A 24,411-nucleotide genomic window follows, 5' to 3' on the forward strand; every position below is an offset into this window, starting at 1 on the left:
ACTCTACCCAGGAGCGGTCATCCTACCAAAATCTCTCCAACAACAAACTGGAAAATAATTAAGGAAGTCACAAAGAACCCCAGAGTAACATCCAGGACCTGCAGGCCACTCTCACCTTCGTTAATGTGAGTGTTCATGACTCAACTATCAGAAAAAGACTGAACAAGAATGGTGTTCATGGAAGGATAGCCAGGAGGAAACCACTGCTTTCTAAAAAGAACACTGCTGCCCGTCTGATGTTCGCCAAAGAGCACATAGATGATCCACAAGACTTCTGGAACAATGTTCTCTGGACAGATGAGTCAAAGGTAGAACATTTTGGTCTGAGTGAGAAACGTTATGTTTGGAGAAAACCAAGCACTGCTTTCGAACAGAAGAACCTCATCCCAACCGTCAAATATGGTGGCGGGAGTGTGATGGTTTGGGGCTGCTTTGCTGCCTCAGGACCTGGACGGCTTGCCATCATTGACACAACCATGAATTCTACATTGTATCAGAAGATTCTAGAGGAGAATGTCAGGCCATTCGTCTGTGAGCTGAATCTCAACCGAAAGTGGGTCATGCAATAAGACAATGATCCTAAACATACAAGCAGATCTACAAAAGAATGGCTGCAGAAGAAGAAAGTCCATGTTTTAGAATGGCCTAGTCAAAGTCCAGACCTAAACCCCATCAAAATGTTGTGGCAGGACCTGAAGTGAGCTGTCCATGCAAGGAAGCCCTCAAATGTCACTGAGTTGAAGCAGTTCTGTAAGGAGGAATGGGCCAAAATTGCTCAAAACCAGTGTGAGAGACTGACCAACAGTTACAGGAAACCCTTAGTTGAAGTCATTACTGCTTAAGGGGTTGCAACCAGTTACTGAATCTAAAGGTTCACATACTTTTCACACATATATCTTGAATGCTGAATCATTTGTGGATAAATAAATGTTGAAAAAGTATCATGTTTTTGTGTCATTTGTTTAATTCTTTATCTATTATTAGGACTTAGATTAAGATCGAATAACATTTTAGGTTTGAAATATGTGAAATATGTGAAAATCCTACAGGGTTCACAAACTTTCTCGGCACTGTACACATTCTAGAGTTGCCGATTTTTTGGATTAAAAAAATAAAATAAAAAATTCTGATTTATTTGATTTAAATCATTTGTTTGTTTTTTTTTTTAAATTATGGATTTTTTATTGTAGTAACGTAGTTGTAGCTTTATAGTACCTCCAAACTGTACATTTAAGGATGTTGGAAATGGTTATTTGTGAATAGTTACATACCAAACTAAAAATTACTCAATCTTAAAAGAATACATAAATAAAGCTAATTATTTATCATTGTGGTATCCTCAAATGTGAACTACAAGAATTTAGCAATAGAGTACACCAGACAAAAATACCCCTAACTCATCCCTGTCATTCTTTTCTGGTGGTGCAACAATTAATGGATTATTGATCATCTGTCCTTAAATATCCCAAGCTTCGATTACATACTGGTGAATCGATGCATCAAATTATAACTCAGTCTCCTGTTGCCGGTTTGCATCAAAACCTTCTTTTAGTGGTATTACGGTCGATAAACAATATCAGCATGTTGCTAGGATACACACTTTAGGCCTTTACATTCGTTTTGGATATACCGTGTAAAATGAGTTGAGTTGCTTCACTGTTGAGTAAATGAACTTTTTGGATTAAAAAATGACAAAAACACAACATATACCTCTTATATTATGCGCAATCTTTTCAAAAGAATACCAATATTAAATATACAGATTTACCTTATTTTGTTTCAAAGTATGTTGTGTTTGGATTATATGGCACAATTATATAAAAAGAAGCTGAATTTAGTATGGTAGTGACAGAAATACAATGAATCTTGGTTGTAAATTTCCCTCCCGACCTGTGAGAGCGCTAAGCAGCGAGGACAGAGTTCTTTGGACGGGCTGGCCTGACAGTTCTTTCCCTGGGTCGGGACATTGGTCAGTATGGAAGAAGGGTGAGATTCCGTTGCAAGATTGTATTGACCCGGAAAGGAAACAATGTAGAAGCCGCAGATTGTAAAGGCAGATGCATTTGTTTACCAAGGGGTCATGCATGACAGCACATAAGGGGAATGTAGAATCGTAATCTGTTCCTTTGCATTGGTTTGTAGTGAGTAAGAGCCAGAAGGACAGTGAAAAAGTGTATTATTACATAAAATCGTGAATGTCGTGTTTTTGTTTGTTTGTAATTGTCTTGTCTAGTACGTTACCAGGCAGTTAACAAACTCCGGAGCTGTCGCCAGGGGCCAGCATGAAACTGGACAACACTGCAGCTTTGTCACAAATATAAAACTGTATCACCCAACACGAGCACTACTACACACAACCAGGACTGGTGACCATGTTTGTAATATTGTGGGACGGATATTTGCTTATTATTTGGGACTCTCTGTTCTTGTTATATACCCCGTGTTGTGCACATTGGTGTGTACTGCCGGGGAACTATTGTTTGGTCGCCAGGCAATACAATAAAAAACATTTCTAAAACTGGATGACAATTATCTCATTCTGCTTCTTTTACGCACTCCATCAATGATGGGTGGACTTACAGGGAACTTTTGCCATAATTTTTTTTTACATTTGACAGGCACTGTGGCAATTCCCACTGGTGCCGTCAGTTATTTACACCCTGCATCATTTGTTCTCAGATATTCACCAAAATCTAATCAGCATATCTTCATAGGAATTGTAATTTCCAACTATTGTAGAAATGAAGTTACTGTAACCAATGCTGAGGATTATATACTGAAAACATCTGACTCTCATAAAGAATAACCCTGTACAACTGCCCATATAGAATACATACACTATACTCTATGGGCTGGCTTCTGATGCCAATTCACTCTGAGGATAACTGCATCCTATTAAGCAATGAATGTTTCAATTGTTTTACTTTGTTTATTTAATATGACTTCTAAGTTGTTTGTTTTTTTTTTTTTTTTTTTTTAAAGGAGTCTGAGTTATTGTTACAGTGCTTGATTGGAAATATTTCTAACAACAAACTTCGTATTATATACTTTGTACTTTGAGGTTTCATACACTGCAACAGCATTTCCACTTGGAAAAACTGCTGCACGTCACAGTGATGGGTCACTAAATGTTTTTTAGTCATCAATGACATTTTGTCATCAATGATGATGACAAAATGTCATCATCATTTGTCAGACAGCTGTCCACTCAGCGATACACATATAAAATAGGCCTTTGTGAAAAAGCAAAAAAATCTTTTCACTTGGAAGACATTTTTTTTTTTTAATAAAGCAGAAAGTGATATACAATTGTTTACAGTTGTTGAAATATTTTTTGACCATTCATATTTCGCTGCCTAATTTCAAATTCAAATATTTTGCACAATAGTTCTTAGCATAACTGAAAACTACAGGTGTAACATCAGCATAATTTAAAGCATTTTGTACTAAAATGACAGGAGGGTGTGCACACTTGCATAAAACTAGACTGACAGACAAGAGAACAAGTAAACACCATACAAAAAAAAGGTGCACTTTCAACAAACACACAAAACACAGAGAGGGGGTGTGGATTGAATCGGTGACTTGCTTTTGTTACCAAGCACGCACCAAGACAGGAACTGTCAAATCACTTACTCGATTAGCTGTGCCTTTAAAAGGGGTAGTCTAGAGGGCACTAGAGGCACACTAATTCGCTCTCGTTCGTGACAGTCAATGCTTCTAGCTGTCCATCACAGACCTTTTGCTGCCAGTCAAACTGACGGCTGGCTCCAGTCTCTACCCGTTAACTAGCGTTTAAAACCACCTGTGACGGGTATAGCAGTTAATGGAAATGCTGTCCAAACCTTCTTTACAATCTGTATAAAGGAATATCACATTGCCTTGTGCGTTGTGTGTGGCCAAAATGTTTGGAGACTTTAGTAACAGCTCAGGAGCCCTTCTGCGAGCCATTTCATTGCATTGTTCTGTCACACACGGATTAATTAGTCTTGCAGTACATCAGCTCACTGCCAGTACTTACTCATCTCCATGAAAAGCTGCCTCTTCTCCGCCATGGTCTTGCCTCTTTTTCCACCCTCGTCAATCATTCTGGGGGACAGAGAACACAGAATGGATACAAAACTTATACTAAATTGTGACATCATAAAAGTAATTGTTGGGTGAACAACAGAAGAGTAAAGTTTTTTTTTTGTTGCTTTATTTCACTGTGGGAAAAGACTGACAAAGTCAGGGAACATGCCAAGCTTTCCTCCATTCCACATGACAGAACGTGAACTGATAAATGCAGCTGCGTTTAGTAGTAATCACACGATACACTTCAGTACAGTTCCATTCTCTTTTCAACGGTATTACTCAGTATTAAATTCTGTAAAACACTACGTTGGTTACTGTTTTTTATATTTAAAAGTTTTAATAAATTTCAGTTTTTCGATCCCCCGTGTTTTAAATCAATTGTATAGACCGAAAGATGCTGAAAAAGGCTTATGTGAGAATGTTAACCCAGGCTGTTTGTGCAGATAATCTGTATAAATCTGGACGTGCTGATGTTCTTGAGATATGAATAGCTGTCCTAGCTATCTATCATTCATGCTTCTGCAAAGATAACAAGTCAGCAATCCATAATGGATCTAGCCTGATGCATAACTTTGTTATCTCGCTGTGATTGAAGGTTTTAAAGTGCTGTAGAACAGCATTTCTCAAATGCTCTGCAGCTCTTCTCATAACTAAACATTTCCTATCAGTTATCTATTATAACTTCAAGGGTGTATTCATACAAATCAGCACGGCATCAGTTTGCTAATTTGTACTTTTCTATTCAACTTTATGAGAATCCTGCAGTTTCTAAAAAAAATAAAATAAAAAATGACTACGTTGTTAAAAATTCTGTACATTCCTTAAGAAACACTCCTACACTAGCCACACTATAAACACTAGTGAGGCTTGTATCCAAATAGAATCCAAACCTGGATAACCCAGTGCAGTCTTTCATCTGAGCAGCTATACAGAAAACGCTGTTATGCTAGTACAGCCAACTGATTTAAACATGTGAATTTGCTTAATTTGTCTTTTAAACTTTCAATTTTTTTTTTTTTTTCTGTTCTATCAGTTTTCATTGTTTTGGTTAGCTGTTGGTTTCTTAGTTTTTAGTTGTGGATACAGAAGCTGTTATTTTGGGGTTTTTCACTGTATGTTTGGCACTGGGTCTTTGTTTTTGGATTATCTGTGAAGTTAGAAGATGAAAGGCTATTACATGTGTCCATCACATGAACAGACATGGATAATACCAGCACACTGATGTCTACAGGGACAGGATTACAGCACCACAGATCATATTTCCTTACTTATGTATGGAAATAAATCCGGTAATTTTAATGTTAAGTATTAGGTAACTGAAAGTGGCATTTTGGTGCCAAACAATTATTCCTCATTTGTTTTTTTTTTCTGTATAAAATCAAGCAGTCAACACTATTATGTGTTATGTTTCTTGATAATCTACACAATTTCACGACATGGGAGTATCACATAAATATAACTCGATTCTTACTTAAAACCACAAGCCATTTTCCAAAATACTGCCCTGTCTGCTAGTGAGTAAATTAAAGCATTGCCAAAGTAGGCACAGCCCAAGGGTATATTTGTGGGTATTTATGGGATGCCCTTACAAAGATTATTTTTGCACAATTAGCCAAGTTGCATATGTATAGTATGAAACAAAAAAAGCCTTTCTAGTCTAGAATATCTAAAGCACAGCATTCGCAAAATTTTGGTAATGGTACTTGCCTTTCGGGCAGTCCATTGTAGACATTTGGTTGTCCAAAAAAATGTCAAGTTGCCCATAATTAACCTATGGACTGTAATTTGTACAAAGTACACTGTACTCAATATAGGTACATTATCTCACAGTTTATACACTTTTTCAACATCAAAATTCTATACTTTTTCCAGACTTACATTTGTTTTTCCCAGACTTGTGTTTTAGTTAGTTTCTACTAGTTTTCTGATGGTTATCCACATAGGCGGGCAGCCGCAGAGCATTATAGCTTTTTGATCCACAGCAGAAGTTGCTCCTGGTTTTCTAAAAGTATGTGTCAGAATCTGGAGGTGCATATCTACCAAGAGACAATTCAGGTATGCAAAAGAGAAGTAAGATACAACCTAAGAAATGTCCAATATTTGAGAACTACATTGCATTATTTACAAAAAAGAATATACAAAGTTGTATACTGCAAGTATACTTGTGCCAAAATAGGATAGTGTAATGGTACCAATAGTATATTAAAACCAGACAATTTTGGCACAAGTATACTTGCAGTATGTTACTTTTTGTAAGTGATGATATTGGATTCTGATCCAAACTTCTTTACACTCTTCTAAATGTTGAACACTATGGGAGGTGAAAAACAACAAAAATGAAATAACAAATCTGCACGCATTATATATTAAGTATTTTTTATTTTTTTTTCCTGGGTTGGGAAATAACGTTAACGATTTAATAAAGGTAACAACAACATAACAAAATGTGAATCTTGGTCAGCAGATTACTGTAGCTTGTAATTCCAGTCTGTAACTTTGTTTAAAAAAAACATAGCCTTCAATATAAAAGTATGTATTTTGGCTGTCGTAGTGTCCATTTCAACCTTCGCTTCACTGGAGCAGACACAGTCATGTGACTTATACCAGTGCGCTGACTAGATAGTTAGGCAATTTGGTCACAAGCAATGTGTACGTCACCCCAGAAATCTCTCAAGCATTACCAATGAAAAGCATTGACCCTCTAAATGTGTTTTACTGGGATGATGTGTGAGCAGAATCTTGATTGACAAACCTCTGTTTGATTAAAGCAAAGAACGTTATCTTGTTATAGTATAAAAAAATGATTGCCCGCAGCCAAAAAAAACACGTCACCCACAGATTTTTTTGGTTGTCCCGGAACGTCAGGCTTGTGATTTTGTGAGCCCTGCACATACTGAGTGCAAGAAAAGTGAACCAGTTCTCTTCTTGTAAGTTTTTGCCTCATCTACAGTTATACAAATTGGTAATTCTGGTACTTTAAGCCACTGATAAACATCTCTCTAATACAAATACTGGCAATTTTGCATGCCAAATCGTGCCATGCGATACCTGTACCCTTGGATCTTAGGTTTATAGGTTTAAAAGTCTCTCTCCTCTGTTAAGTCATTGGGTCCTATTCACAAAAAGCTATGTAAAGAATTTGTTTTCTGATCTAGACTACCAACAACAGTCCATAACACTAAAGGATGGTTCATACTTCAGACTCAGAATTACATCATCCACTCTTGCGACGTGCGTCTTTTTTGGAAAGTCATACAGCCTTTTCTATTGCGTCTGCGACTTGAAATCGTATGGGGTCGGATAATGTTGAAAAATGTCAACATTTGCTGCATGGTCAGTTTTATAGCTGCCTGTGCTTGACGTATTGCATTCATCTGCAACAGAAGTATGAACCAGCCCTAATAGCTTAATCAATACCAAACTATTTTATTCATAAACAACAAATCCTTTAAAAGCATGTGAAGCCTTATACTTTTTTGTATCTCATACAAAACCAATCTCGCCTTCTGCGCTTTTACTGTAAAACTCTCTTGGTCCTATAGCTTCTTAAACTAAAACAACGACAATGACTGCAGTGGTATCCTGTAATGAAAGATTGACATAACTCTAAGTTAAGGCTTTATGAATAGGTTCTATTGCACCAATCCCAGCCTGCTATAAATGGTACAGCAGGAATGTTAGTAACAGATATGCCTTCTTGTTTTGTACGCTACAACTAAGATGGCACTGGAGGCTGCAAAATATTCTACTGTAGATATACAGACAGCAGTAGCCTGTGTACATTGCTGCAGATTATTTAAATTAGGAAACTGTGACAAGAGGATGCCGGTGGGCAACAATAGTACAGAAAATCAGTTCAGGAGAGCTGCTCTAGTTATTACAGTAAAAATCTTATGGTCCAAGGCATACTGTACATTTTTCCAGTACCACATGAATGATCTAATTTTGTGCATTTCATTCAGATTCCTTCAGAACTATTTGAAGTGAGTGTGTCTAACATCAAACTAAATTAAATTACATTAACCATATAACTCGCGTCAGGAAAGAAAATAACCTTTTTCAAAATAAGGGGTACGACAATGTGCAGTAGGTGTGATGGGCAGTAGGAGTTAATAACCGCTGAATCTAAAACTAGCCCAACATGCACCAAGGTACTGTGTCACCAAATATGAAAGGCTACATTTTCCATTCTTTTTTCTGGGTTTATTGCTAAACTAACCTTGGCACTACTGGCTGACCAACGAGTCATGTGCTTATTGTCCAATCCATCTGGCAGCCCTGTGAGCCACAGCTTCAAACAGTGATGTAATTACTCTTTTAATATGCCAAGTTATTGTTTATAGTTTCACTCCCAGGGGATATAGGGCATTTTAGAGGAGATTATTATAATACAACAAATCTTTTAAAAGACAGATGAGTTACATGTACTTGAACTATTAGTAGCCTAAATGCCCATTTTCTCAATTGTTTTATTGCACTTCGTGATGTTAATAAGAGGGTCAATAAATCACCCCTTGGACAGGACCAACAATTAAAATAGACTTAGATCTTATACAAAAATACCTCATTGTGTGTTATTCCATATGCATGTTTTATTGGTCTTCAAGAGCGACATGTAAATATGAAAGAGTCAAAAAATAACTTTAAATCATATATGGGTAAGAGAGAAAATTGTTACGGAAAAACAATACCCTAACAATTCTACCTTTAAACTTACAACATTTCAATTCTTAACCTACAGCATACTGTGAAGCTGGTCACAGTATACATTCAACCAGACAAATACTGTAGTGTTAAGATTTCCATTGGGTTGTTTTACACCAACAGAAACATCCCCCATACCTTGGGTTATCTTGGTTGCAATTCCCCCATTTGTTGCTGCACATCTGAACATTTCATTGTATTTCCATTGCCTCGAGTCTCTTAAGGTACAGAGCTATAGAACACACTTCTCCTTAATGTCGTTCCAGAGTCCCTTTCCAATTAGAACATCACTTGTATTCAAAGACAAATCTCAAAGTGCGTCACATTAACAAAGGAACCACTGGCACGCAACATATTTTGCATCAGCATACATGACTACCAATTTCAGGCGATATTTAGAGAGAACACTAGGGCTAGCACCCTAGCATGCTAGAATCATAGAATACTCTAGTGTGCAAACCAAAGTGCCACAGGATACTTTATGTTAACAGGTAGAACCAAAATGACTTAAACTAATGGTTTCTTCTTGTTTATAAATGAAATGTTTAAGTATTACCAGTGAACAGAGTACTGAAGCTAATAAAGAAATGAAAAAAGTGATTTTGAAACCTTCATTACTAAATCTAAATGTTGATTGTAATCCTGCATTAAGCTAAAGTGTGTTAGTGTTCCCTCAATGCAACATCTGTTCAGCTGATCCTCACAAAGCTACAGCACGGCCCAATAAACAATAATAACTATCTATTTTTACAGTAAATGTTTATCAAATCTTGTAGTTATGGCCAGCAAAAATGTTTATTTTTCCTTGCAATAATTATCCACTGAAAAATAAATCTGAAACTAGAAGTGGAAAAACAAAGCATCTCTGGTGGTATAATTTAAGTGATATGTGAGATCAGACTGAATTGTTTGTAAACATGCAGTAATAAGAAAATATGAAAAATATCTGTATGATTGATATCTCCAATGATTAAAAACAAATGTGCGAGTGAAAAGCCACCTGTAATAGAACTTTACTGAGAGAAACATAGGATCAATCTTAAGTGAGTGGTCTGTATTACTACTGCAACATGGTGACAACTCATACAAGATCCAGATATATTTCTGACTCCAAGAATCATCGGATAGTCATTGATTCATAAAGATAGAGCTTTTATTGCAAGGCTTCTACGTTTGTTACTTCTTTACTGCAGGACATATAGTATAAAAGTCAAACACTCCACAATGGCCCAGAGTCATCTAAGATTTTTCCTTTATAAAAATCAGTTTTATGCGCAGTCTGGGATATAAAAGAGTTTACTATCAGCTCTCTACTAATGCCTGTCAAAGGTCTTTCCTATCCTGACTGAAAACAGCTTGCAACAGGTGAGATGCAGGTTTTAAACAGTACACAATACATGCCAGTTCCATTTGCATTACAAATTAATCCGCCATGGTACTTCTACTCCTAGAGACCCAGGAGTGGAATGCAAGTCGATGATCTCAATACAGCTCAGTGCCAAAAACAATAGGCAGGCAAGCAGGGGGGAAAACAGTTCAATAACCACTGTACAATCTCATAAAACTTGCAGTTCATGCTTATAATGACACCTCTATCAAGCTTGCTTTTTTGTACTCTTCACCACACTATGAACTTGGTAATTAAATCCCTATAATCTTGTTACTGTATTGTCCCCTTCCTCATGGTTTACCAGGACTCCCTTCATTAGATCAATAAAGCTCATTATGGCAAGACAGGTCAAATGACTACTGGTACTTTTGCTTCATAGCAAAAAAAGAAAAAAAAAAGGATTGACGAGTAATTAAAAAAAAAAAAAAAAAAAAAAAAGAAAATATCACTGCAGTTCCGGGCTGTTCAATCCCTTCACTCCACAAATCAGGACATGACTAAGAAGTGTCTGTGGCATCTGTTCTAATCAAATCTAAAAGGCACCTAGAGTCAAATTTCAGAAATATGCATTCTTGAAACACAGCACTGTGAAAACAGCTAGAAAATTCTCCAGCACAGGCTGTTACAGAATTAGATTTTTTTTTGAAGAACAACAACTGAAGAATGACTACAAAAGAGTTGTAAACAAAGAGCAAATTAAAATTAAGAGGTTTCATTCTAGTATTGTAACAGGCTGAAACAGAATCCTTTCTGGACGCATAAACTAGCTTAATTGTATACAGTTCAAGGGGTTCTTAAATGATAAAAACAGATGCTGCGATGTATGTGACAGTACATTTAAAAAAACAGCAATTGTTTTGTGAATGTAAAGTGTCCCAGTCTCTGCACTTGAATAAGCAGATTGTATTGTATTGGTCTTCAAGAGCAAGGCACATGGCTAAACTTCAAGTGTTGATATTTGTGTGCACCAGGTACTGTACCCAGTTGTTTGATAGGTTATGTTTTAAAGTGCTGCGTTATCTATGCTAGAAATAAATCTTGCAGTTGAAAGGTTACATTGTAAGGCTGTAGAGTTGACAATACAGTTTATCAATACAATGTTAATGTTCATTGTTAGAAAAGGTTTTCCTGCTCATTGATTGTATGTAAATTTAATGCAACGCAAGATGCTATTTATTACAGTTTGTTTCTTGTAAAATAGGATGTGCTGGAATTAGCAGAGGGGGTACACCAAAATTTCTAGACAGTATTACAAACTATTGTAAATCTCAGTATTACTGTGCAAAAATGTTTATCTTACCTTCCAGACAGAACTCTTTCCTATGAATGAATCCTAAAACTGAGCAAAACCAGTCTAAAACAGAAAATAAAAACACTTGTGAATAAAGACATTGTACCGTAGGTGTTTGGCTTATAAAACAGTATTATTATCAAGGTGAGGTAAAACTAAATTTCTCAACACACATTCCATATTAATGTGCTTTATACAAGTGTTGCTAAATCAACCCCTGCATTAAATTTATAGCAACTTTAAAATGTACTGCATAATAAAAATAAACCTGAAGTTAACCAATTGTTCTGCATTGCTGGGACAGAGGTTGCCATGACTGTAATGAATATCCAAACCACACTATCCACTTTAAACAGAATTCCATCTACATAACAAAGCCTTTTACATATGTGTCATCTTACTTTTACTACTGGACAAACAAAATAACCTTGAACAAAGTTTTTATTTTTGTACTTTTTATGGCTGTCAAAAGGATATTTAATTAAATTTGGGCAAGTGCAGCTGAAGATATAGCCATTGTTAGCCCAACCAAGGTCAGAACAAAATGAAGGCCATGAACTGCGGTAGCTAAGGTAACAGCCTCATCTACCAAAGTTTTAAGCATGTGCATATAGATAAAAATGGTCTACAAATGACGGACAGAAGCCCCAACCACCAGAGCACTCAACTGCAGCATTAGACACAGAATGAGAATGTGGACGCACACCAGCATTTGTTTTTCCAGTACCAGAACACAATTTGCACTTCATTTTTAAGAAGGTATAGCAACACACAATCACATCCAGTTTCACAAACAGTGGAATACAAACACCAAAAGCATTTGCTAAAGCATAAATCTTTTTTTTTTTTTTTTTTTAAAGCAATCTGTACCTCTCTGTTGCAGAAGGATCAAGGCAAGCAATAGATAGGATGATGAGTCACTGAAAAGAAAATAAAGAAATGTCTTTAATCTTGTGTCAGCATATTGCAGATTTATCACTAACATATTACTGCCTGCTAAGAAATCATTAACAAATACACAGAGAAAACAACAGATTGCTGCTATTTTGTATTTTAAAAGATGAGTGAATTAAAAACTAGTCAAATTGTGCTGTATACAATATGTTCATATATGCAAAATTCATAAATAATAATGACTTAAATTGGTGTGCCACACAACTCCACAGTGTACATGATGAACAGGGCACAGAATGACATGAAAACAGACTACAGTGCATTGTGAATACCCTGCTAAAGAAACCACTGTAATTTGCAAACCAAAGGCCCTCCGATCAAGCAGAAAAGTTTGCATAATCGCATTTGCCTGTTAAAGCACGCTGACCTTGTGTAAGTATCTGAAACCTATGTAGATGTTTTCTTTTTTCTTTTTAATTAACACTTTTCTAGCTCCAGGATTCTCGCCAGTGCTGTTGAGCGTACCTGGAAAAATGACGCTGTAAATCAGGCCGCTACGCTGCGTTTTCAGTTTGGGTAACAGACAAAAAATAATAACAATCCTGTGAAACACTGTCGATTATTCCTTATGTGAGAAATTGGTTTGCTTAAAATACTTGTTTCAGCTCTCAATACTCTTCAATGGGTTGGTCGTGATAGCACGTTCTTTAGTTTGGTGCGTGTAATGTATGCGACATGGAGACGAGATTGAACTTCACTGAACTTTAATAGCACATTCCCCCGTTGATGAATGAGACTGGATCCTGGGTGCACCCCTGATACACAGCTCTGTAACAACCAACACCATTGCGGATCTTTATTATTATACCAGAACTACGTTCCCTCTAAGACTTTCATTTAGTTAGCCACTGTGGCTAAAGTAACTCAACATTTTTTAGCCACACTGGAAAAACTTTAGTCACTTAACAATATTATACACAAGTTATAAACATACTGTTTCAACAAGGCAAAAAGATGTGTATTTTATCTGAAAACACTTAGATATTTAAAATGCCAGACCCTACCATTTGCAATACACATAAATATTATATTTAAATTGCACTATAACTGATTCCCATTTAATAAATGCCAAACTTAGTCCCACGTGAAAAAACATAATTACAGATTTCCTGAATTCTGAATAGGTTTGCAGAGATATTCATGTGCTGCTCTACTGCAGCTCTAGTTACACAAGATTTTTTTTTACTGTGTTCTTTCACCTGTGACTACTGACAGTAATACTGCACCGATTCTGACATTAAAACTCTTAATATCAGAATGGGGACTTAGCTGTGATCTTGAAGCTGCGTATTTCTGGCTTGTAGTCTGAAAATGTTATTTTAGGATCAGAGGGTATGTTTGAAACCATGACTGCTTCACCTCCGTGTCTAGCATCATGGTCATATTTTAGCTGTGTGCATGGGTGACTGATATTCCTTGGGCAACATCTTTAGGAACATGACTCTGGTAATTGGTCTGTACAATTCGTTTTATAACATGTTGTTCCGTTTGGATGCATGGTGTGTTTTTTTTTTTTTTTGTTTTTTTTGTTTTTTTCACAAGCAGCGCCGTCCGCTGACTGTTTCTAATTACAGCCTCTGTCCTCCCGCCAAACACAACGTTTGTGGCATGCATATGTTAAGTTATCAAGCTAAAGAGCTTTCATTGGGCAAAATGAAATCAAACTAAAACAAACAGTCTGTATTGATTCATCTACCAGTGCATATTGAATGTGCTGGCAGTCTTACACAAGAACATTCTGCAAAATCAGTAAAAATAGTTGAGCCACAAGTGGTGACAAGCGGGTTTTCCACTTATTCTTGCAAGCACATGTGTGATCAAGTGTAAGTGACGTCTTTTAATGGTGCATCAACCATATATAATCTTAACAACGACAACAAAAGCAACACTCACAATTACATTAAACAAAAGAGCTGACTTCACTGCGGAGATGGCATCCCGTGTGTACAGACTGGGATGTTGACACTGTGTGTTTATAGGATCTTTTTTAATTTGGGGTCCAGGGGCCAGGTTCATTATAATGAAGGGTGTTATAGCGGTTTACTGTACCTTCAAATTCTCACTAAATTCCATTTAAATGGTTCCCAGTAATACACACAACTGAACTCTCATAACCCTAAAGAGGCTTAGGGAAAATAACTCAATTTCTAAATGAATTTCATGTTTAGCATAGCATCTAAAGCCCCTTTAACACTGGCATGCTCTACCCGGGTGAGACACTACCCAGGTAGCGACACGGTGTCATGCGGGTCAGCTACGCAACTTTACACTGCTTTTCGAAGAAGCAGGGTCGACCTGGGTGACAGAAGCAAATAATGCGCGTAGCAATGCCATGGAGGCAGCTTGTTATGGACACTTCCATCCAAGCTTCTCTGGATTGAACCGGCGGCCCAAATGTTGATTAGAGTAAATGTTTCTTCATCCCTGATGTAATCTGGCTCATGGTGCGTCTCAATCAACAAAGTTATGGCTAAACAGAACAAACAGAAATATTCCTTGAGGAAGTGAAACCTTCACGCAGAATTTGACCCGGGCAGCCAGAACCCGGGTAGGCGGCGTGCCAGTGTGAAAGGGGCTTTACTTTTAGGAAAAAATGTGACCAGCAAAATGACAGTAATTCATATTACAGTAGTTACTGGAATTTTTTTTTTTTTTTTTTTTTTTTTTTTTTTTTTTTAACTACGTGCTATAAGAGTTACTACAACAACAATTAAAAAAACAACAACAACAGAAAAATGGGAGACTTATAGGCCCAGGCTCCTACTTTCAAAATTTGCATTCCATATTTCACTACGTTTTTATTGTATTTTGTGATGTTAATAATAGGTTGAATAAACCAGTCCTTAAGATTACACATAGTTACTCGTACACCTGGTGGTCTCTGCTGGTAACACTGGTATTTGAGATGAAAAGGCTGAAAATGCTGTCCCAGATAGTCCTGGCATATCAAATCTGCAAGGAAAGCCGTTGATGCCACACCGTGTACAATATGATTAGTGTTCCGTATTTCTGGTTTATTCCAGTTTATTTTTTTAACTGGAAGTCATTTTTTTTTTTACTGATTTATACATAATTTTATCTATTATTCAATATTTTTCCAGTAATATTTTCTAGGATATACACAATATTTTGATTAAAATGTTGTTCTATTCTGACTCAGACACTGTAATGAGCAGCCCTACACTGTATCCTAGGATACAGCATACATTTAGACGTCAGAAGATCAAATAACATTCAAAGATGGTTCTGTCACTTCACAAACACATTATCATCCGATTATGTTGGCCAATAAAAGTCTGATTATTGTGGCAATTGCTATATTCAATTAAAATACTTACACAAAAATATAATATTTTTAGGAATGGGAAGAAAACATAAACCAGTTTATGAATATTCAAAAGAAAACCAATGTTTCGAAGTATACAAAAAGCAAAAATAGCACAAGTGGGTCATAAAAGGATGCACATGCAAATACTGCTGCATCGAGGTACATGTTCGCACTGAAAATAAAAGAACATACTGAAAAATAAGCAACACAAACTAAAACAAGAAAGTGAACTGAGAGACAAGCAATCCATCCATTTATGCGGCTTTTACACACGCTTTAATAAAAACAGAGCGCAGAATGACTGTGTTAATGAGTTTGTCAGAGCACTGTGCTTTGCTGGACAGCTTTATCAGACATGCCAGGGACATTATTAACCAGAAACCAGAACTGCTACACATCATATTCCACAAGTAAAGTGTGTATACTGAGATTCCCACCCCTGATTTTTACAGATGTTTCAATTAAAAAATTTTTTTTTTTTTTTTTTTTTTTTTTTTTTTACTGCTTGTATCCCTATTTTAATATATTTAAAATAAACTTTGAAAAACTCCCGGAATTGTTTTTGTTTTTTTAAATGCGTATCACTAAATATGATACGGTATTTGAAAACCTAAAATAAAAAGCACATTTACTTAGCGTACAGTAGGTAAAAAATAATTGACAAGTCAGGGCAAGAAGAGAAAACTGCAGACAGGTGTGAATTATGGGGTTTTGCAGACGTTACAAAAGCTGAAAAAATTAAAAGTTGAACTAACCAGTCAAAAGGCTACTGAAAGCGTTGGAAATTGGGAAACCTCACGTAGCTACTATAATTGAAATATACAAGGGAAAAAATAATGATAAAAACCTGCTTAAGCACAGAGGCAGCAGTTCTCTTGAGACATTACAGACATTGTGTCACATCTTGCATGCTCCAATGCAATACTGATCGTTATCAGCTAACGGTCCAGAAGGAAACAGTCAGAGATGTCTGCCCTTGGGAACAATTTAGTATCAGTACTAATCAAATGCTCAAAACATCAAGGTGACAGGGGTTGTTTTTTCCCTCACAAAAGGTTAACCTGCCTATCTAAAAAAAAAAAAAAAAAAAAACTTGTTGCATTATTAGTAGTCAGTGCTGAATTACAGTAGATGGGACTTGCTATCATTTTAAGATTAGGATCATTAACTGGCTCTGTTTGGCATTTTCATGGTTTTCACTTGTCTCTGGATATCAATTCCCCTCACCAACAAGCAGGAGAGCAAACCTAGGGTAGCAACATGACCAGCAGTCAAGGCTGGCCAGTGGAAGGAACAGCAAACACCCAAAGACAGTATTGCAATTCAGTGCCTTGCCGCATTTTTAATTACACAAAACAAACAAAACAAAACACTGGAACCAAACAAAAACCTAACTTCCACTGGAATACTAACTAAACTTTTCCAACGGATGGCTAAACTGTTTACCAGTTCAACAAAAACACTTGTAACATGAAGTACAACACAGTACCTTTTACGTTTACAGGAGAACCACACAGGTTCACCCTCTCAGGTCTCTTCACAGGCCTTCACACAGACACAGACATGTTTCACCTGCTTAGATACTTGCCTGCTTAACCCTTTCAAAGCTGAGCCATTTCACAGCGCTGCCTGTTTTGTTTATCCACTGCATCATTTAAAACAGAGCCGAAATGTGATCTGTGTGTACTGATATGCTTAAAACAGTCACTTGGACTGAAGGGAAGGCTCGATGAACTTTGAACCTCGATGAGATTGTAGTTAGGAGTGAAAACAGAGAAAACTAATTTTGTAAAATGGAGTTCGGCAAGCGAACAGGCTGCAATGCAATTAGTTTTGGAGAATGGGAGTCATTTTGATTACACCAGTGGGGACGAGGAAATTTAGAGGATGAGAGCTTTTGTATCTTATTTTCGCTGTAGACACAGAAGGTAAGATTCATTATTTGACTTTGTATCTTTTATTTATTTTCTTGCTCACATATCCCTTACTATAGTCGCCACCACTTAGATTGGGAGTGATTGTGTTAACGTGATCTGCCCACAGTAAGTGATAGACGGTATAAACTCCAACACAATAACCCGATATTCAAAATATCCCCAAATCACCAGTACAATAATCAAAACAAACACGTGTGTGTGCGGTTAAACATCTTTATTACACTAATAAAAAAGATGTATTAAAACCTATGAATGTACTAAAAGGTAGGTGCAAAAAAGTAATGCCAGTGCAAAATGCACAGTACAGGCAGGCTACAATATTGCTAATTGTTTCGAAGAACTCTGTGACACGCATCTGTACGATCTTTTTTGTTTGCAAGTATGGACGCTTACGCCATCGGTGTCTGTTTCAGGCACAGCGTCCTGGTCGCCAAGGTGACACAGCTGAGAATTCTTCCCTCCTCAACTATAGAAACACTAGCTTTTTTGAAGCAACGTTGCATTGTTTGCTGACTGACAGATTTCCAAGCATGCTTTAGCAGGTGCACAGCATCTAACAGACATTTTATTTACATTGAGTTTTCATGCTGATGCTCATCACTTTTCTGATTCCAGACCCAACACTGCGTACAGGGATTAAATAGCAAAGGTACAGTATAGGGGTGATCGCTCAGAAACAAGGTGCAAACAGCTGATTGATCGATTTGTCAAGCTTTTATTACAGCAAAGTGCTGCCTTTTGTATTTAAATCTATGTGAATGGAAAGGTAATGAGATGAAATCAGCTGATTGGTGGATTAGTAAGAGTGATTATTACAGTATAAGCAGTGCATTTGTTATTTAAATCCATGTGAATTGTACATAAGATCCAAACAGCTGCGTTTACCTGAAATATACGGTGTGCTTAACACAATATAAACAATGCCTTTGTTATTGAAATAAATGGAAATGGCACACGGTATCTGTCCGATATAAACAGCTGCTCAAAATAACCCTATATGGTGTAAGTGGTGGAAACTGTAATATGCCATGACGTGTTACATTTAGTGTTCTACGATACCTCATTTTGGCCCTCATTTACTAAAGGCTCATGCGATAACACGCATGTTATCCAAGGATAAGTTTCGTGCTAGAAAATCCCATATTTATCAACGATAAAGTGTGACTTAAAGCATAAGACAGGAGTTAGCACGCCCGCCTTAAAAAATAACACGATGGGTACATTAGCATGTGCTGAATATGCACAATGCTTGGTGATGTATTCAAATGAAGTGGCATGAGAGCACTAATGAGGCTAATGATATTCAGACAACATTTACTAAACTGTGCTAACCACGTACACGGACTTTATCAAGACGTGTACGAACCCCTACCCCTAAGTTTTACTGTTTAAAGGGGAACTAAAAAAAAAATGGGGTTCGGGGGGTCACCGATGACTCCCTACTAAGCACACCTTAAATCACATGCTAGATAGCACTCATGGAAAGCAGGTGTTACAAGCTGAGATCTGTCTTAAAGCTGTCTGTCAGCACAAGGTACAGGTATACGTATGTACAATACTACACATCCGAAACTCTGTGAATAAGACTCATATTAAAATAAATGTGTTTATATACTAAAAACGCACATATAACAGCTGACTGCATAAAAAATAAATAAATTAAATAAAAACTTTTGAAAAGAAATGCATCTATATACAGGTATATTATGATTAAAGAAAACCGTACAAACAAAATAAGTAACAGCACATTGAAAACAACTGTTTATGGAGCCTACAGACATGCAAACGAAAAAAATGGCATAACTTACTATGCAGTGAAAAAAAAAAGACATAACTGTGTTCATACAGACACCACGGTGTCAAAATCGTGATACCCCGATATTTTTATTTTACCTCAATATAATAATTACATTACTAATACTGTATATGTTACTGTGTTTGACAGTATCCTTTACCAGTTAGTTTATTTACTGTTTTCATATATAAATTACCTGTCAGATTGATGGCTTATCTATAGTTACTTAGGTAAATGATTTACTTTTTTTTTGTCAGCAATTATATATCTGCACGTTTGTAAAAAATAAATAAATAAATAAATAAATAAATAAATAAATAAATAAATAAAAAGCTCAGAATTCCATCACAGCAGTCTAAACCCGGCCTTGAAAGGGTTAATCACAGGCACATGTCCCTCATTAAATTAGAGCCTGGGGTAACTGATCCTGGCTCACTACCATGACATTCTGGGAGGTGTACTCCTGCACAAAACCCCCTAGACTACATCTTTCCTCCTCCTATTCTGCCACACTACTCATAAATTAATGAGCTAAAATTCACAGCACCTTCTGCTTGTTGCATCAGACTTCCCTTACAGCACCATAAACACAGCTATAGAAATCACATGTACACAGTATATGGGATAGTAAAACCTGGAATGACAAATTGTTCAACTTCCTGCTTTATAATAGTCAATAATAATAAGCACCAATACAAGATATGTTCCATCTCAACTGAAAATCTATAATAATGTAAAATAGAAACTGTTATATCGGGTTGGATTTTTTTTTTTTTTTTTTTTTTTTTTTTTAAAGCTCAGAAAGATATAAGCAGACCTAGTAAAAGTATCAGTATCATCAATCAATACTATATGTGCAAAAGTGTGCTTGTTACTTCTGAACTCTGAAGGACACATACACAGTAAGCTCATTTATGTTCTTAATCAAACGTCCCAAGGCTGGCATACTTCCACTATGAAAACAAAGAGCTCACATATGATCTTGGTACATCTCCCAAACGGGTTAGATTCCCGTGAATATCCAACATTGTTCTATTGGGGACCAATGGTGAGCAAACAGACTAAATAAAAATTGCCAGCAATTAGAAATCAAGCTGAACATTGGATATTCTAGAACTTAATCTGCCTCCTCAGAACGACCCTTTAATTCTCTTTGGACCTCCAATCATGGTCTTTCCCCAACTAGTTATCATAAGTAGACTGACAGGATAGTTCCATTTAAAATCAAACACAGAAAGGGTTGATACAAATGCACACGAAGTATCACAAAGGGATCAGCTGAATCAGTGCAACTCAATCTCTGTTCACTCCCAATTAAACCCCTAGAGAAACTGCTGTAATAAAATCTGGGTATTTTATATAGCTGCAGAGTTAGAGATGTATGCCATACAAACAGAGTTGTATGGAAAGAGATAATGAAACCAAAAGCTTAACATTCAGAATAAGTGTTGACTAAAATAAAATGTAAATACAATGTTAATTTCTCAGTGAAACAATTTGTTTGTAATGTAATAACCAAGAATAATAGAATAAGTACGAGATACGGACTAATAATTTTTCACAAGCAGCACACTTATTTTTTGTAAAATCTAGAACCAAAATGACTGGATTATTACCGTTACTATGGGAACCACTACAAAAAATGACTTAAGGCAACAGTGTCTCATGTCAGGACCATATTTTAGATTTACAATAATATTTAATGATTTATTTTAGTCTCTTCACTAAATTCTTCAATAATTTACAGTCGTCTTCCATGCACTTTGAGCACGTCACTAAGGGACTAGGTAGGTTGACAATATTAAAGCCAGCTGTTTTTTTTCACATGTCAATGCATTCAAGTACCTTTGACCTAACTATTTTTTTGTGAAGGGGGACTAACTATCAGGATGTACTGTGAACCCAGTGCACGCACATACAGAGGGTCCTCATTATCACATATTGAAAATATCTACTTTTTTATATAAAAAAAAAAAACAGTTTATGCTTAAAATGAAATCAGACACATCTACAGGAGGCTATGACAAAAGTTTGGAGATGATGAAAATTCATGGCAGTTATGAAGTGTAGCTTGTGACAGACAGACAGAAAGATAGACTGATGAACGTGATCAGTGTTCTAAGGGTCCACATTTTGAACGAGGACCCCAATAAAAAACATGAACGTTCATGGTCAACCTGGAGCCACATGGTAACATATTTTCATTCTTTAAAATATCCAGGACAGTACTTTTCTCTCAAGCCCAATGAAGTGTAAATCTGCTACATGCGAGTAAAAGATCGACACTCTCCCTTTGCTCTGTGCTGATGCATATCTGTTTCCATCACAATCATGAGGAATACCTTATTTTTCAATGTGCGCAGCATGGAAATGAACTAAGAGCTTGCAGCCATTCACAGCACAAAAAAAGCTCTTGAGTTACAGTACTTTGGGTCAGGTGTTCCTAAACTGTGGGCCACAGTCCCTAGCGGGCCTCGGGTGTGACGACATTCAATGTATTTTTATATATATATATATATATATATATATATATATATATATATATATATATATATATAAAATCACACAAAGCAACAATAAAATACTAAATTCAGAAACAAATACGATTCAAATTAAAACAACAATTTCGATAAAGTTTACTTACATTATTTCAGTATTAAAAAATGTTTTTAATAAGTGGGCCACAGAGCCTAATGCAGCTGAACAGGTGGGCCTCAGGGGGAAAAAAAGTTTGGGAACCCCTGCCTAAGACCTGAATGTTTCACACACTGACAGATCCACGCCATTTACAGGCGGGGGAGCGGAAATGACTATTACTGGGCAATAATATTTCTTCAGATTTTTTTTTTTTTTTTTTTTTTTTTTTTTACTTTTAGCTTATAAGCATGTAAATAACCTTGGTTCTGCTTCCATAGTTTCCTTCTGAAGCTTGCATAAACTTGGAAATAAAGGAATATACTGCTCACTAACTGGATTTACTGTGTTCAGTGGTATCTACAGAATGAATGTTGCTGTTGTTGGTAAGTATTCAGACACCTAGAGCAGAATCTTAACTCTCCCAATGTTAAACAAACAAGCCATGACTTATAACCATCTGTGAGCTTTTAAAGACCCATCTTACTGCTTGTTCTTTCACTTCCGCTTCTCACCAAGTGCAGCGTTTACCACAATACAATGCAAACCTATCCATAGAGGTTCATTAGAAGACAGATGTCAGGAAGTAAACTCAACAGGTCTGTTCTGTCGAAAGGGTACGTGGTAAATGGGCAAAACCAAGACAAGACTTTCTGCTCACTCATATTAATCACAGGGGAGCAGCAACACAACGCATAGCCAGTTAACAGTCAAATACAAAAGGCAGCTTTCACATCACGAACATGCATCTAATCTCATCATATGGATAAAGTAAAAAAAAAATTTAAAAAAATGAAAATAACAATTAAGACAGATAGTACACAACGTTGCAATACACATTTTGTTTCATTGTTTTGGCAATACTTCGCAGCCTCTTAGCTAGATGGATTACAGTAGCATCCTGAAAACTACAGCTGATGTTTAACAAGTGTATTCTAATAACAAGTGTATTCTATAGATCTAAATATTGCGAGTTACATACGCAACTAGTATACAACATTATACGTACTCGGTATCCCTTTAAAACACTGTATTTCGTGTTGTGGTGTACTTAGGGAAAACAAGTAAATGTGGATTCTGTCGTTTCCTTAAAAAAACCCGCCTATTTCCTCTCATACAACAGTATGTCACAAAAAAAAAAGTTTATTGCTCCATAAACTGTAATTCATTGGGTTTTATTTTTCTAAACAGGATCGTGTGCATCCGTTTGATGTCAATGCACTGCAGTCCTCCTATGTATTAAAGCAGACATCACTGTTTGACAGCGGCGTTTCTCCAATCAATACAGCCAGTGTATGCGCTGTACTTTACATTTAAATTGTGTTACATTTTCAAACGTGCCTAACATAGATCGCTTTACTTGAACAAATACAACACGATCAAATTTAAAGTGTGTAATATAGAACGCTGTGCTTTGTGTAATTCCAGGAAAGCAACGGAGACACAAAAGAGCGGCCATATTGCAAAAATTAACTCACTATTTACACGTTTTTTTTTTTTTTTTTTTTTTTTTTTAATTAATACATGGTTTCCAGTAATAAAGTGAATTCATAACTAAAACGCCAAATAAAACCCCGAATTTTTTTTTAAAAAAGTGTTTTGTACGAGTTTTCAATAAATATACATAATTAAACAACTAACTTCCACTTGCAGCAAACTCTCCTCTGCAAACAGCTGTAGCGTAAGATGGAAAGAAATGCCTTTGCTGTACACTTACCAGAAAAATCGTACTCGGGTACTACCAGTACCAGACAGAAAGCAATATTCGGTCGTAGTAGACGCAGAGAAATAGTATCCCTTTATTTAATCACACAGTAGGATTGATACGGATCTCAAGTGCCTGCGGCTGGCTGATTACTTTTTTTTATTAAATCTCCCGGCAAGCAGATAAAAAGCGGTCGCAATACTCCATGTTCACGTTAGCCCAACTCCGGCTCCCTCTGTGTCAACGTTTGACTGCAGCAGCAGCAACAGCACCAAGTCTGCGCGCTCACTCTCAACATCAAACAGCGAGTCAGCAATAGCAAGGCAACGCCGCGCAGAACCAATCGATTGGGGCGCTGCACTCGAGGTTATAAACAAGATACTGTACCGGGTTCTAAGAAGCGTTTTACTTGCTAAGTTTATGTGGTACAGTGTGATTCGTGTAAGGAAGATGCAATTGATACCATTGTGTCAGCAGGCGGATATTCTATAGACACTCATGTGGCAATAGACAAGAATGATATTGATACGCGTTTCAAAAGACAATAATGCAGATAGAAAATAATTTTGTTAATCCAGGATCCTTCGGCGGCTTTCAGA

At 36.5% G+C, this 24,411-nt stretch overlaps 1 protein-coding gene across 7 annotated transcripts in view; it reads right to left on the bottom strand.

Moving 5' to 3' along the window:
• LOC121315582 (dystrobrevin beta) overlaps window positions 1–24,207 on the bottom strand; it is a 128,992-nt gene extending 104,785 nt beyond the window's left edge. For 2 of the 7 annotated variants that reach the window (XM_041249806.1, XM_041249805.1), the window contains exons 1-3: window positions 23,825–24,207; window positions 12,330–12,379; window positions 4,022–4,089 (exon numbers count right to left, since the gene is read on the bottom strand). In XM_041249806.1, the coding sequence (XP_041105740.1) occupies window positions 4,022–4,088 (67 nt within the window). In that variant the 5' untranslated portion in view covers window position 4,089; window positions 12,330–12,379; window positions 23,825–24,207. Of the gene's footprint in view, window positions 1–4,021; window positions 4,090–11,468; window positions 11,523–12,329; window positions 12,380–23,824 lie in introns of all 7 variants that reach the window. The other 5 variants (XM_041249803.1, XM_041249800.1, XM_041249802.1 and 2 more) reach the window with 4 other exon arrangements.
• Between the last annotated feature and the right edge of the window lie 204 nt (window positions 24,208–24,411).

Source organism: Polyodon spathula, chromosome 5 (genome assembly GCF_017654505.1).
Source record: "Polyodon spathula isolate WHYD16114869_AA chromosome 5, ASM1765450v1, whole genome shotgun sequence".
Taxonomy (NCBI): Eukaryota; Metazoa; Chordata; class Actinopteri; order Acipenseriformes; family Polyodontidae; genus Polyodon; species Polyodon spathula.